The 14,743-nt window shown below is 44.1% G+C and overlaps 1 protein-coding gene across 1 annotated transcript in view; it reads left to right on the forward strand.

The window, feature by feature from the left end:
- SKA1 (spindle and kinetochore associated complex subunit 1) overlaps positions 1 to 2,104 on the forward strand; it is a 40,702-nt gene extending 38,598 nt beyond the window's left edge. The window contains exon 7 of the mRNA XM_006033137.3: positions 1,705 to 2,104. Within this exon, the coding sequence (XP_006033199.1) occupies positions 1,705 to 1,853 (149 nt within the window). The 3' untranslated portion in view covers positions 1,854 to 2,104. The remainder of the gene's footprint in view (positions 1 to 1,704) is intronic.
- Positions 2,105 to 14,743: the final 12,639 nt, after the last annotated feature.

Below are 14,743 nucleotides of genomic sequence, written 5' to 3' on the forward strand. Positions count from 1 at the left end.
CAGCCTCTCATCATACGGTCTGTTTTCCTGACCTCTGATCATGTGCATGGCTCTCCTCTGCACCCTCTCAAGCTTCTCCACATCCTTTTTGAATTGTGGAGCCCAAAACTGGACGCAGTACTCCAGCTGTGGCCTCACCAAGGCCGAGTACAGCAGGAGAATGACGTCCCAGGATTTGCTTGAAAAGCATCTACAGATGCAAGCCAGCATTTTGCTTTCTTTACTAGCTGCAGCATCACACTGAAGGCTCATGTTCATCTTGTGGTCAACCATGACCCCCAAGTCCCTTTCATCTGTAATGCTAACCAACGTAGCACTGCTGAGCTTATAAGCATGCTGCAGGTTTTTTCTCCCTTGCATTTTTTGGTGGAGAACCTTGCATTTTTTGGTGTTGAACACCATCAGGTTCTTGTCTGCCCATTTCATGAGTCTGTCCAGATCCACCTGGATCACCCTCCTATCCTCAGGTGTAGATGCTTTACCCCAGAGTTTGGTGTTGTCGGCAAGTTAGGTCTATGTTGTGTCAGGATTGAGGATAGTGTTTTGTAGAGCTTAGATTTTGGTTGTATGGGATAATTTGGATAGAGGTGATCCTGCCTCAGGCACAGGTTTGGATTAGATGATCTCTGGAGATCCTTTCCAGCCCTACTTCTCTATGACTATATTTGCATTTCTAAATCCACTTTAGTATTTAACAAGTTATTTCAGGCATGAGCAGTTGATCACTTTTTTCAAGAATTTATCCATCTGCATGTCTCTGTGGGACGTGCACACCCAAGATGGTATATTTTAGGTAGTAGCATGTGTTGGGACTGCTGTATGCATTGAATGCCCTTTCCCCACACCCAGGGCATGAACAGCAGAATGAAGCCACCTGGCACTTTTAAAAATATTTTTTGTAGACCATTTCATGTGACCAACCTCTGATTTGAACAAGGCAGACTGCCCTGGAGAAACTCCTCCTCAATTCAGAAGTTCCCCTAAGAGCTTTGGATCCATTAGCTCCTGGGCTCCATCTTCCAAGGCCGTTCCAGCTTCAGATTTGGAGTACCGTAAAAGCCATGTCCTCAGAGAAAAGACTTTTGCTTCTCTAGAGAAAAGCAGGGGCAAGCCAGGAGTTCTCAATAAAAGAAGAGCCCAAGCATGTCACTGGCCCCTTTGCGAGGCAAGGCTGTGGCCTATGCTGGTTTCTAACAGAGCATGTTACTATGGTTCTGGCAACTACAGCTGGTACCAAGGGCAGAAGTGACCTCAGTGCCATCCTCATTTCTCCCAGTCCTCCTCAGTGCAGTTTGCATCAGCCCTGAGCATATTGTTACTTGGTATGTTGACACCATCAGCTTTGCTTTCTGATGATGCTTCACCATCAGCTTTCTTTTGCATCAGCATATAGGACTCTCCATCTTGTTACCAAGGGAGTATTCAAAGCTGAGGGCATCTTCAAGTTTGGACAAGGATGGAACCCCCTTCTGCTCTCCATTGGATTAAATGTCCCTACCACAGTACCAATGTCCACTGTCTCTCTGACACCAGCTGCCATCGTGGGGGCTGATGGCTTCTAGACTATCTATACAATTTAGTTCCCTACTTCTTTTTGAAAGGGTCCCCCCTGCCAGTGCAAAAGTGTTGATGATTTCTGTTATGCCCTGGTGCTACGTGAGTTGCTATTTTTAATTGTTTTAAATTGGACTGCTTGTTTTCCAGGTGAGTTTTTTATTGTGGAAGCTGATATCAAAGAATTCACTCAACTGAAGGTGGACAAGCGCTTTTATAGCATCCTGAACATCCTGCGCCACTGCCAGAGAGTGCGAGAAGTCCGTGGCTCACGGCTTGTCCGTTATGTTATCTGCTAATAGGTCTTTGGACTTGATTTTGCCTGTAATGTGGAGGACGTGCATGTTTTGCCAGGCCTAAGTATTTTGTTGCTTGCAGAAAGACTCTGCCTATGGAAATTCCGATTTGAGCTCATTTATTTTCTAAATGACAAAATAAAAAACCTAGTTCATTTGTCAGGCTTCCACTCGGAATTATTACCATAATTTTGCTTTCATATGCATTCATTCTTCAGGCTTAAAAACATATGAGTGGCTTGACGTATGTAAAATAAGCTAAAATCTTTTGATTCTGATGTTTTGTAAATACTGATCTAAGACACGTATACAGCTGACATGTATTGCAACCTCCAGAGAAAACCGCTCACAAACAGATGTTTTAGCCATACTGATAGTGCTGGTCTGAAAAGCTGCATTCCCTATAGTGTCATACTTTTTATTAATAAAATTACATTTGTTTTTAATACTAATTATTTGGAATATGCATTTAATTGGTTGGTACAGCCAACTTATTTCCATTCTTTTTCGTCAGCTTTCTTCTACATCTACAGACTCCTCTGTGGTTTCTAATGTAAGTTGGACAAACAGGTCTGAGATTTATTTAAGAGGATAATTATGGTGTTGATCCCACAATACATATCTTTGTTACATTGCATCACAAAGCCAGGCTTTGCCCTCAGTTAACAAAGAAAAAAAACAAACAGTGGACAGTGATAATGCAACTGGGACCATTGACTTGCATGTCCTTGAGAATATTATTTAACATGTCAGCTTCCTTGCAAATTTTATATATAATGTAGCTTTCATAGAAGCTATTGCTGTAAAAAAAAAAAAAAAAAAAAAAAAAAAAGAATAGAACTGTTGTCAAAACAAATTCCAGTGTTGCTGGTTGTTAATATTGTGTTGTTTGACAAATAAAGAATTTATTTCCTTTCCTTGGGCCTGCACCTGTTGTTATACTAACCAAGTAGTCTAAAATAGCTCTTGTTGGATGTATGTTGCCAGTAATAACAGTACAATTTAATGAGCAGAGACCCTGACTGATCCTTGAACTGTTGAAATGTTAATAAAAAAACTTGGGTAAGTACTAAGCAGGCCTGGATTCATGTGCTGTTTTCCGTCTTTCACTATTTGGAACTTTTAGTACTAGTGAGACAAGATTAGAGCAGTGTTCCTCGTTCTGCATAGCACTTTGAATAGATTTTGCAGCTGAACAAATGCCATGAGTGAAAGGGGTGCATAATTTAATTTCAGTTTGAGTAGCTGTCATGTGGGTCCAGCTCTTGCCTTCTGACAAGATTTTACGTTGCATCAAGTGAATCGGGGAAATTGGAATTCATGGATCTGTGGTGTAACTTTTACTTGGTTCATAATTGTTAAAATTTAAGTCCCTTCATTTTTTCTAAACTTTGACTGTGTTTATGCTGACAGATTCACCATTGCAGCCTTATTTATCTAGGACAGGTGCAAATCTAATTACACCCTGGGGAATTATGCGCAGAAAAATTCAAAATTATGCGCAGAAAAATTGCTTTTAAAAAAAACAAATTAAACTAACTATAACATTATTTGAACAGTCTTTAGAAATATATGCAGGTACCTTGTATGGTTGTGGAGTGGGAGGTGTTGGGGGGTGTGAGTATATGGGAGTATGTGGGGTTTACTGACAGGTGGGGGGTAGGTATAGGAGTGTATGGGGTGTGAGGTTTGTGGGTGTGTGGGGGGGTGTGAGGTAGTGAGGTTTGTGGGTGGGTGTGGGCCCCTCATGGTGTACAGCATCTGCCACTGGCAGCTCAGCAGGAGCAGCAGGTGGCAGGCCCTTAGGTGCTCATGGCTATGGAAGGCAGAGCCCCAGTGGCGCATGGCTCCGACTGAGTCCCAGGGGCTACACATGGCAGCACAGAGACGGCTCGACCCGGCTTGGTGGTGCATGCCTTTGAACCAAATCAGGATGGCTCTGTGCCAGCATGTGGGGCTTCCAACGCTGCAGGTGGGAGTTGTGTGCCATCAGGCCAGGCCTGCTCCATGCCTCCACGTGGGGCTTCCAGCAATCGTGGGAAGCTGCATATGGGAGCACAGAATCGCACACCATTGGGGTGAGTGGGCTCCATTCCTCGATGTGCAGCTTCCTGCTCAAGTGTTGGATGCCCCACGTGGAAGCGCAGAGTCTGTCCGGCCTGGCCCAATGGCACACAGACCAGGAGTTGCATGCCCATCGGACCAAGTGGGCTCTGTCCCTCTGCATAGGGTTTCCAGCATTCCGGTGGGAAGCTGCACGTGGAGGCATGGAGTTGCACGCCAACTGCCTGGGCTGGAGTGCTGGAAGCCCCACGTGGAGGCAGGGTGCCAGCCAGCCCCATAGCATGTGGCCCATGCACACCCCCACACACCCCAACTCCAGGCAGGAGCACTTCTCCTGACTTAACAGCTGTCCAGGCGCACCCAGCTTGGTGCCTTCACCTGTGGAGGTGGAGGCACAAAGCACACCTGCGTTAAATTATGCAAAATTATGCACGGCCATGCATTTTATGCACATAATTGTGTCGGCACATAACTGTGTATTTCCCCGGGGTGTATTTAATGATGCTGTTAATGGGGGAGAAAACAAGTGTGGATTGGTATATAGGGTAAGCCTGCTTAGAGCACAGATGGTAGTTCAGGGGTGGGCAATTATTTGGGCCTGGCGGCCACATGGGAAATTTTGAGCTGCTGTGGGCCAGGTAACCCCACCCCTCGGTGCAACAGATCACCAAAAATCCCTAAGTGGCCCCATGCCATCCGCCTGGTCAGGCGTCCTGCCCACGTAGGTCTCAGCCAGTCTCCCTGGAGATCCCAGGATTGCAGGGCAGAGACAACACAGGGGTGGGGCCTGGGGAAAGGCTGCTCCCCACAGGCCTCTGCTTGTAGAGCTGTCCCCTGTCGCAGGGGCAGGTGGGCAGCGGATCATGGCTCTGCTTTGTGCTTGGCCAAGATGGGGGCCCCAGGCAGGCCAGAAGCAGCATCTGGGAACAGTGTGGGCGGGCAGGGCTGGGGGTGGAATCGCAGGGCCCAGCCCTGGCCCCACATTGTTACCACCTTGCAATCTTGGGGCCTCCAGCCAGGACTCACGTGGGCAGAGCAAGTGGCCGGGCAGATGGGATGGGGCCATGGGTGGGCTGGGGCTGTGGCTGGGATCTTAGGGCAGTGACAGCATGGAGCCATGGCTGGGGCACAGCCATGATCTGCTCCTCACATGCCCCTGCCTGTGGAACCTGCACCCGTTGCAGGGGTATGTGGGGAGCAGATTATGGCCTTGGCCCCACACTGTCACCACCCTGCGATCTCGCCCCAGGATCCTGCCTTGCCCACTGCCCTGCTCCCAAACGCTGCTCCCCGCCTGCCCATCCCCATCCTGTCCTGTCCCGTTCCATCCCATCCCCCCTGCTGCTTAAGCAAGTCCCGCTCTCAGCAGTGGGTGCAGGGCAGACTCGCTGGGGTAATGGGGAAGCATGGCTGGGTCCAGAGGTGGCAGCAGCTGGGAAAAGCTGCAGCGGCTGCCGGGAAGCAAGTCTGGCCACCGCACCACATCAGCCCCGCTGCATGTCTGGGGGCAGCAGGACTGGCCACACGTACTGTGGCTTGGGCTACCCCTGCACCTGGGCTGGGTGGGACCCACAAAATCCCTCGATGAGCCAGATCCAGCCCACAGGCCATATTTTGCCCACCCCTGCTGTAGTGTCTCTTCTTTATAGCACTGTTGTTCTTGCTGCTAGAATAAATAGTACTGTGGTTTAAGAAGGTGCTGTGCTTGCTGCACCTACTGGTTGCAGACTGCTGCAGGGAAGAATGGACCCTGAACTTATGTGGACTTGCTGGGTAAGTAAGTATTGTAGCCTGTGGCCTGGTCTGAGAGGAGGGGGATTGTGGAATTCTACCCCAAGAGAGTTAAGATCCGAGTCCTAACAACTCGGGGAGCGCAGGGAAAGGAAAAGGGACAGCTATCAAAAGTTGTCCTGTAAGCTAGCAGCTCTTAGCTTCAAAGATTAACCTGTGACTGAAGTAGTGGGGAGCACTGTTTGTCTCTAATTACAGGAAGATCACAGTCACCACTAGTTCAATTGAACCCATTACTGACAGCAATTGGTCATATTATCTTGTCTAGATCAAGATAAAATGATAGTCTCGCAGTTTGCCGTCTGCTGTTTTTTAAAGAAAAGACTTTTAGATGCATTTTAGAGAGACAGAAACACCATACAAAGTAAAGTGTGTTTTGGCTATTCATATTCTTACCCTTAAGGTTTCTGCCAAGTTAATTCTGTTCAGTTATCACTTGGGATGCCTTATCTATTTTTAGTAGGTTTTGGATTGAATGAGCTTGGTTACGTTCCTATTAATGCTTGTTCTGGAGAATATACAGCCCCTGTGATTAATAGAACATTAGTTAGCAGTTTTCCTTCTGTTACTGTGGGTTTTTAATTTCCCATTTTCCTTGAGCTGATTCTAGCAGTTTTTCCTCATTATTTAAACCTGCTTTTCTGAAGCTAAGCGTTTCAATGTTACCTCTGAGATCACTTTCTTCTGCTTTTCATAGGCAGCTCTTTTGTGGTCAGTTTACATACTGGCAAAATTAATGTACCTTTTTTCCCTCCAGCTCCCAGTAGATTGCAGGCTGGGATCAGGACCTAGCAAGTTTCATAGATTCATAGATGTTAGGGTTGGAAGGGACCTCAACAGATCAAGTCCAACCCCCTGCCTAGGCAAGAAAGAGGGCTGGGGTCAGATGATCCCAGCCAGATGCCTACCAGCCACTTTATTCTTTGATTTTTTTTGGTTCTTTTTCCCCAACCCACTAGTTTAATAGTTTCATAGTTCATAGTTACACTAGCCTCATTTCTTTGCCTTGCCCACTTGCTGTTTCCTTGCCAAAAATCAGTGTCTTTACACCCTCTTCACAGTGTTACAAAGGGAGGCTATCCCATCTCTGGAGTTGCCTTTTAAGAAATGCATCCAACTTATCTCTGCTTCTTTCTTAGGGTGCTTACACAAGTTAATTTTTTTGTGCAGTTGGGCCCCCGAAAGCACCCTACAGCCGTTACACATGCATGGCGGCAGAGCACTTTGAAAACGGCTGATCGCACAGAAAATTAACCCTTGTCAAATTGGCTATTAGCTGAAGGTGCTATAGAACAGAATTTCAATTTCTTTGTGTGTTGTGGGGCTGGGCCCTGGGGGTGTCAGTGAGGGAGGGAGCAGCATGGAGCTGCCAGCTGGACTTTGCCTGGCCAGGTTGGCCAGGGGTCGGGGGATGGAACTGAGCCCCTTCACCTTGTGGGCCTGGCCCAGCTCCCCCAGTGCGCTAGCTGGCTTAGCTGCGGGGGTCCTGAGAGGCGAGGGAGCTCTGTTCCACCCTGCCCTGCCCTTCCCCTCCCTCCAGCTCCAGCCAGGCAAAGTGCAGCTGGCAGCTCTGTGCCCCTACCACTCCTTCTCCTGCTAAAGCACCAGGAGTTGGCACAGCCCCTAAACATCCGTAGGCACTTTTAGTTATCCCTTCCTTTTTGAACCAGTTCTTTTATCTTTCCTCCTTATTTCCATCCATTTGGCAGTCATTTTAAATATGGTGGCAAGCACTTTGCATAATAATCCCACCAGATAGCATAGCATGATACTCTGAGCAAAGATTTCATTAACAGTAAGTCAAGGTTGTCTAGTGCTCCATATGCTCTTCTAGAATGTCAAGTTTATGGACATTAGGAAATAAGAGATGAGAACACACACTTAATCCCCTGAGAACTGGAAAATAGAGTCCAAGAGTGCTGCTCTGTAACCTTAACCTCTGCCCAATCTACCCTGAGACATAGCCTCTGTCCCTCCATATGGCATGGATGCAAAAGTTGAAGAGGTACTCTGTAAGCAGTGTTGCCCCCTAGTAACCGATCTAGTAGAATAAGGCACCTAATTATTGTTTGAAATGTCTGCATACTTTATTCAGTATCTAATGAAAAACAGTTTATAAGAGACTGCTACTGTTACTACTTCAGCCAGGTGGTAGAAGGCAAAAAAAGACTTAGGTCCATGCTTATAGCTTCCCTACAGCACCAATTCTCTGGCTGAGAAAAGGCTTCTGTTGCTGACAGCAGCTGTATGCAGACACATCTGTGCCTTCTGCTGGTTGCTAGTCTCTTTGGCCAGGTACAGACATTACACTTTTGCAAGTGATCCGAAAATGGTCTATACCCGTAACAGCATAGAAGTTCAGCAGATACAGACTGGTTTAAAAATGGAGGAACCTGGTCTAAGGGAGGACACTAGAAAAAGGAAGTGCCCCCCGCAAAAGGGCAAATGCATGTTCTGTTTGCTACTGATTTAAGCTACGCCGCCTACAGAAAGCCACATAACTTAGATGGATTTCACCTCAGGCTTTTTGAATGTCTGTACCTAGCCTTTGAGATCCATGTGCTTTGCATCCTTGACAGCACAGCAGATGAAGTGGAGTTTTATAGGCCAAAAGGAGCCACATAATCCAGTCACTGTACTCCAAAGTAAACCCCCAGGTGTGCAGTGCACTTGCTCTGGCCCTGAGACACCACCACGCTGTTGTAGTTGCTGTAAGAACTTCTGGTGGCAGAAGCAGCTTAGTGTAGACAAAGCCTTAATTTCTCTGCATTGTGGGTCTGTCTGCAGTGGATTTATTCTGTCCGATAGGATTTCACAACTGGGTAGGGAGGATCCGAATGTTAGGAGAATTATAGTCACGTTTCACAAATCCTAGGATCCGAATGTTAGGAGAATTATAGTCATGTTTCACAAATCCTGTGCATTAAGCAGCTCCAATGTTCTCTCTAGCACAGAGGTGGGCAAAATGTGGCCCACGGGTTGCATGTGGCCTGCCAGGCCATTCTATCTGGCCTGCAGGGCCCCTAAAAAATTTAGAAAATTAATATATATCTGCCCCTGGCTGCCTGTCATGCAGCCCTCAATGGCATGCCAAAACTCAGTAAGTGGCCCTCTGCCTGAAATAATTGCCCGCCCCTGCCCTAGCTCCACACTGCTGTGGGTTTAAAGAGAACAAGCATTCACATGATGGTCCCAGTGGGCTTTAGATTTTTTTTCTTCCATTAATATTGCAAGCGTACATCTAAAAACTGGAGACAAAGTAACCTGTCAAAAAAAGAGAAATCTAGCATTCCTTTGGATTTTGCTATTCTGTTGATGGTAAAAATACCTTTTTTAAAAGTAATTGCTACTTTTTTTTTTTCAGAAGGCGTTGATGGAAATAATCCATCAGTAGAAATAATTCTGAATATTTTTCATAACTGTGTTTTGTTCAATATTCAGCCTTTTGTTGCTCTGCGGGCAAGTGCGGGGAGAGATGGTGGTTGGGGGAGAGAAAAAGAAATATTTAATTTGCACTAACACTAGAAGTGAAAGCCTGTGTTGACTCTGGGTTGCAAATAAATGTATAAAATAATAGCTAAGTAGGATAATCACTTGTACAAAAGAATATTTTGAGAGAAGGAAGCCCTCTGCCTTTTTTGAGGTAGAGATAACTTTCTCTTTTTCCTGTCTCTTAATGAGCAAGTGATCCTTGATTCATACTTAATGATGTAGAGGTGTTTAGTATCATACTTGTAGCACTTTTGTGCTCTACCCTAGGATTGCTAAGTGAAAGGCTGTTTGGAGTCAAAGGCACTACATTGGGCAATAAGTGTCTGCTAGACAGAAGGGTATTACTACTTTTTTTCCCAGGGAGAATTTTTCCCCTTCCGCACATGCCTGTCTCTTTCCAAAATGCATGTAGGCTTTTATTTTTTAATGCCAAATTACAAAAATGTCCCCCCATATAAAGATACATTCTTCCCTGAGGCCTGCTTCCAGTTGGCAGTGCTCGTGCTAATTTTCAAGAATGCTAAGGTTACCAAGAATATTTTTTATTGAATTCCCACCCTTTTTTACTAGTCATTTAGTTTCACTGGGAATTGCATTCTTGATATTCATCAGGCCTCCAGCTATATATTACCCCATCAGTAGATGATTGCAGAGCTCTTGGACAGGTAATGGTGTGGAAAGACTTACTTTTAACTTACCAGTTCACATCTAGCAGAGATGAACAGTAACAGAAATTGTTACTCTGCCGAACTCTGGTGAAATGAGTTTGGTAATCTCAGTAGTGCCCAATGGGCATGAATTTACATCACAAAATGTGTCACTAAAAGTGGTGCTGGCATTTTGAGAGGCCGAGAGCTGAATGGTGGGCACTGAACTACCTTCTCATTAATTGTTAACAATAATACAATGAAAAACCTTGCACTTTGCCCTCAGCTGAAATTTTCCACTGTTTGATTCTCTTTATGCCTCTTGTTTCTAGGTAAGCTGTTTGGACTATGGCAAAAACTGCCTTTTTCTTGTATATCACTGACCTCTGTAGTGGTGCATAAGGAATAAATACCCCCTTATGCTCGTGAGGAACACTTACAGAGTGAATTGATTTAAATTAGCAAGCAAGAAATCTTAATTGAAATAATTAATTTTTCTAACTCTTGTTTTGAATTTGTATCTTCTAAGCTTTTTCCCTCCTCCCGAAAGATGTTAAACTCTCTTCTTTCTTTCTTTTTTTTTTTGTAACAATTAAAACAAGTTGACTTGCATATTGATAATGAGATATTGTCATTACACTTCATTTGGTACCGTTATTTTACCCAGAGGAAGATGTACTTTTTGTTACACATTTAAGCAGTAATATAGTTTAAACATATATGTAATCAGATTCTTAATATTTTATATTATTGTTTGCATTGTATTTCATTTACTACATTGACTTTTCTTTACTTATGATTTGTGACAAACTGCTTTTGAATGGAAATGGAATTTAATTAAATATGTTGAAAACCATCATTTAATTTTTTTTAATAGTTAAATAAAACTATTAAAAAAATTGGATGCATGAGAGTTTATGAAAACATAGTTCACTTTTGAAACTAAATGATTCATCAGACAAAGCACCAATAAGTTTAATTTTAGCTAAACCGAACCAGTTGTTTTTGGTCAAATATCCTTCAACGTTTGAGAATTCAGTCTCTCTCGCAGTTTTTATTCATAGATTGGAAAAAGAAAGCAAGTTTTCCGGACTTTTTTTCCCCCAATTTCCCAATCAGTTTCTGGACTTCTAAATGAACCAGTTATTGACCTGAACTGAACGGTATAAACTGAAAAGTAGAAAACCCTTTCTCTGTGTCTGTAGAAGAAGCACCAATTGTTAAAATCCGGCTCAGCACTTAGCAGACTCTGGCTCTAGGTGTGCTCAACCAGTGGCTTCTACCTATTAAGTGGTTTAACTTTCTCCAAACCAGCAAATATGTAGTTTTTGAATATTAATTTCTATTTAATTGAAATTATTTTGATAGCTTCTGATGAGTTTTTGGCATTAATATAGATTTTTACAATTTCCAATTGCAGCTTAAATGTTTATTTTTACAAAGAAAAAAGTATTTAAATCTGTGGGTCTTTTAATTTATTTAAAATGTATTTTAGCCACCCTGTCAACATATAAAATGATGTAGGGTTGTTGTCTTCAGACTCCTTCTTCAAGTATAAAAGTGATCAGATGTAAACCTGTCTCACTAGTCCAAATATAAATGATGTTGTGATGTTCTCTACAGCCTGCATACAGCTTCAGCGATTGAGAACATTGCTGAATGTAGCAAAATAGAATACATTATGTTTAATAACTAATTTAAAAAAGAAAAAAAACATCATAACCTAAATCTTGGGCAAACCCCTCAGTGATATTTGTTCCATGGGAGCTCTGTTGTAGACCCAGGGGAGATGAAGTCCTAAATTTAAACCGCAGTCCATATATCATAAATAAAATAAAATCTGTCCTTTTCTACTGAATGAGTTTGCTGCCTTTGCTTTAGTCCGTTAGTGACTGAGGTGATTATTGAAGTAATTGACCCTGAAGCCCTAGAGAAGAGAGAAGGCTGAAAATCATTACTGACGGGAGATTTGGGAGTCTGTTTGGTCTCCTAAAGAAGAATTAAGGTTTGCTCACTTGGACCACCCTGCTAATCCCTGAAGAAATCTATTTTCTGACCAGTAGAGTCCCTGTCATTTGATTAGTTATAGGGTTCATTTTGGTTCTCAACAAATTTCCTTAACAAGCCAAGCAGGGAAGGCAGTGTCATGATTACTGCTCGTCTATTCACACTGGCTATCTCTGACTGACTGTATTATTGCTGATACAGTTTCTCTTGCCATGACTTGAACATCTGTGTTTCAATTAGAGACTAATATTTTGTAATTTATATCTATGCAGCAACTGGGAAACCGAAATAATTAAATTTCCCTGTGGTCTAAACAGGCCGAGTAGAAGTCAGATGGACTTCTTTGTAAACATGAGCTGTTCCAGTTTAAAAGATTCGTTGGCATAGCAGTTGCTAGCTGTACACCATTTCCATAATAGAAACTACAATGCTAATCATTAATAGTTTAGCTGAGGCTCAGCAAATCAGATTAGCTTGTGGAAATGTACTGACTTTGCTTCCCTCCAAATCCTGGTTGGCAAAGGAGAGAAATGACACACAACTGCTACTGGTGACACAGATCTATGTATTTCATGGTGGAGGGCATTTTAATGGGATGCTGCTATGTTTAAGTACGATTTTTTAAACTAATTTCCTTATCTATTTTAATAAGTGTAGCTTCTTAAAAATAATACGATAAATCTAATGTACTTTTCACCACTGATGCTGAGTGTAATACAGAGATTGAGTGTTTCATTTCTGGACAATGAAAATAAACTAGTCAGTCTTATTTTCTAGGTGTCCTGCATGAGCACGTTGACATAACGTATGGGTTTCAAGTACAGGTTTCCCTCGCCAACCGTCGGGGTTGGGTTCCTGAAAGTTCCTATGGTTGGCAAAACCGTGGTTGGTAAGACAAAAGGCTTATGGGAAAAATGGGGTTAGGGACTTGAATATGAATAATAAAGGAACATACAGTGTATACAAATAATTTTTATTTACCTTTAATACAGGGGTTGTTAACTGGGGGTACACGTACCCCTGGTTTACTTAGGTCATAGTGGGTACGTGTGGGTGGGTGGGTAGGGACAGAGCATGCCTGGGGCACGGCGGTGGGGTCTCCCCCAGCATGTTTGCCTCTTACCTGGGGCAGGGGGGAAGGAGAAGGTCGTGCCGGGCACTGCCAGTCCCACACAGCACTGTGGCACCTCCACACCCCCACCTGTCTGAATGGTGGGATGGGGGTGTTTTGTGCTTGCCTCCAGCGGTGTGCAATGCTACGATCGGCCATAGGAAAGCGGTGTGGCGTGTGGTAGCCGCCGTGTGTGAGCACCCCTACTCCACCCAGCACCGCTGCTACATGCATCCCCAGGAGGGCACAGTTGGCGGGCTGTACACGGTGGTAACCAAAATGGTATACAGAATATTAAGCACGGATACTCAAAACCGTGGTTGGTGAGGGAAACCTGTACTGCAAGAAGCTTTTAAAATTCATACAAAAGATTTTCAGTCCCTCCAAGTTACTGCCACACCTGGGAGAACCGTTGCTAAGTGTGAAAGGGAAAATTTTGCCCTCGGCTTGGTTCGGCCCTTGGCTAAGAGTTACTGTCTCTGGTTGTCGTGGGTTTGTAATGTGTCCTACAGGATTTGGAGCATTAGTTCATTTCAGGCAGGGCCAAACACAGGCTTGGGCACACTGGGCAGCCGCCCGGGGCTTGGACAGAAAAGGGGTCTGAAAATGGTAATATTTTGATTAGTATTATCATTACTTCTGGTGAAGGTGGGGCCCTATACTAAAAGTTTGGCCGGGGCCACCAGGAGTCTAGGTATGGTGATGATTTCAGGCTCCTGAACAGCCAATAAACTGTAAATTCTTTAGTAAATGACCAACAGAAGACTGGTTCCCCACTCATCCAAGATATGATTAACTCCCTTTGTCTTAAAAAAAAAGGAGTTACTTATCTTGTCTGTGTTGCAGGAGCAGGAGAATCAAGTTGCCTATAACACAATTGATTAACCAGGTCATTTTAAATCTGAAGTTCCGGATTCCTTTTAGAGAGGCTGGTACCTGCGTGTTTCCCTTACTCCCCTGGTAAAAATACTGTCTTCTCTGCATTCGTTCCCTGCTTCTCTTCTCAGTTACAGCTGCCCAAACCTCTGCAGTGCTCAAAATGTGAAGTTTGTTTCAATTAGAACTGCAGACAAACATTCATGCTTCCCTAGGCCCAGTCTTTAATTATTAGGTAGTACTTCCTTACACCTCAAATACAAAATGGGGACTAATTGGCTGGACATCACTTTGAAGCATAATGAATCGCAGCCTAAAAAGGCTAGAACTCTTCTGTTTGGAAAGGGAAAGGCTGAGGGGGCATATGAGAGAGGTCTATAAAATCGTGAAGGATGTGGACCAAGTGAATAAGGAACTGTTGTTCACCAAGTCTCAGAATACCAGAACTAGGGGGCACCTGCTGAAACTGGTAGGTGACAGGCTTAAACCTAACAAGAGGAAACACTTTTTTATACAACTCATAGCTAACTCGTGGAATTCATTGTCACAGGAGGCGGTGGAGGGAGATAGCGTAGCCAGGTTCAAACGTGGGACTGGATAAATTTATGGATGATAGATCTTTCAGTGGCTATTGAAAAGAATGGGTAGAGATGTTTCCTCTGGTGTCTCTAAACCAATAATGGTTTAGTACTTCTTATGTCTTATTAAATGTGAGTTTATAAGTGATGCTGCTACAAGAAAAGCCACCAGACCATTAGTAGCTTGGAAGACGCAGGAGGTACTCACTCTATTATACATAGCACCGGTGAGGCTGCAGCTGGAATACTGTCCATCTATGGGCACATGGGCGACTGGTGCCGCCCAAGTCTTGGTGGGGCACTGGCGGGGCATGACTCTGGGAGGGG

This window comes from Alligator sinensis, unplaced genomic scaffold (assembly GCF_000455745.1).
Source record: "Alligator sinensis unplaced genomic scaffold, ASM45574v1 scaffold24_1, whole genome shotgun sequence".
NCBI lineage: Eukaryota > Metazoa > Chordata > Crocodylia > Alligatoridae > Alligator > Alligator sinensis.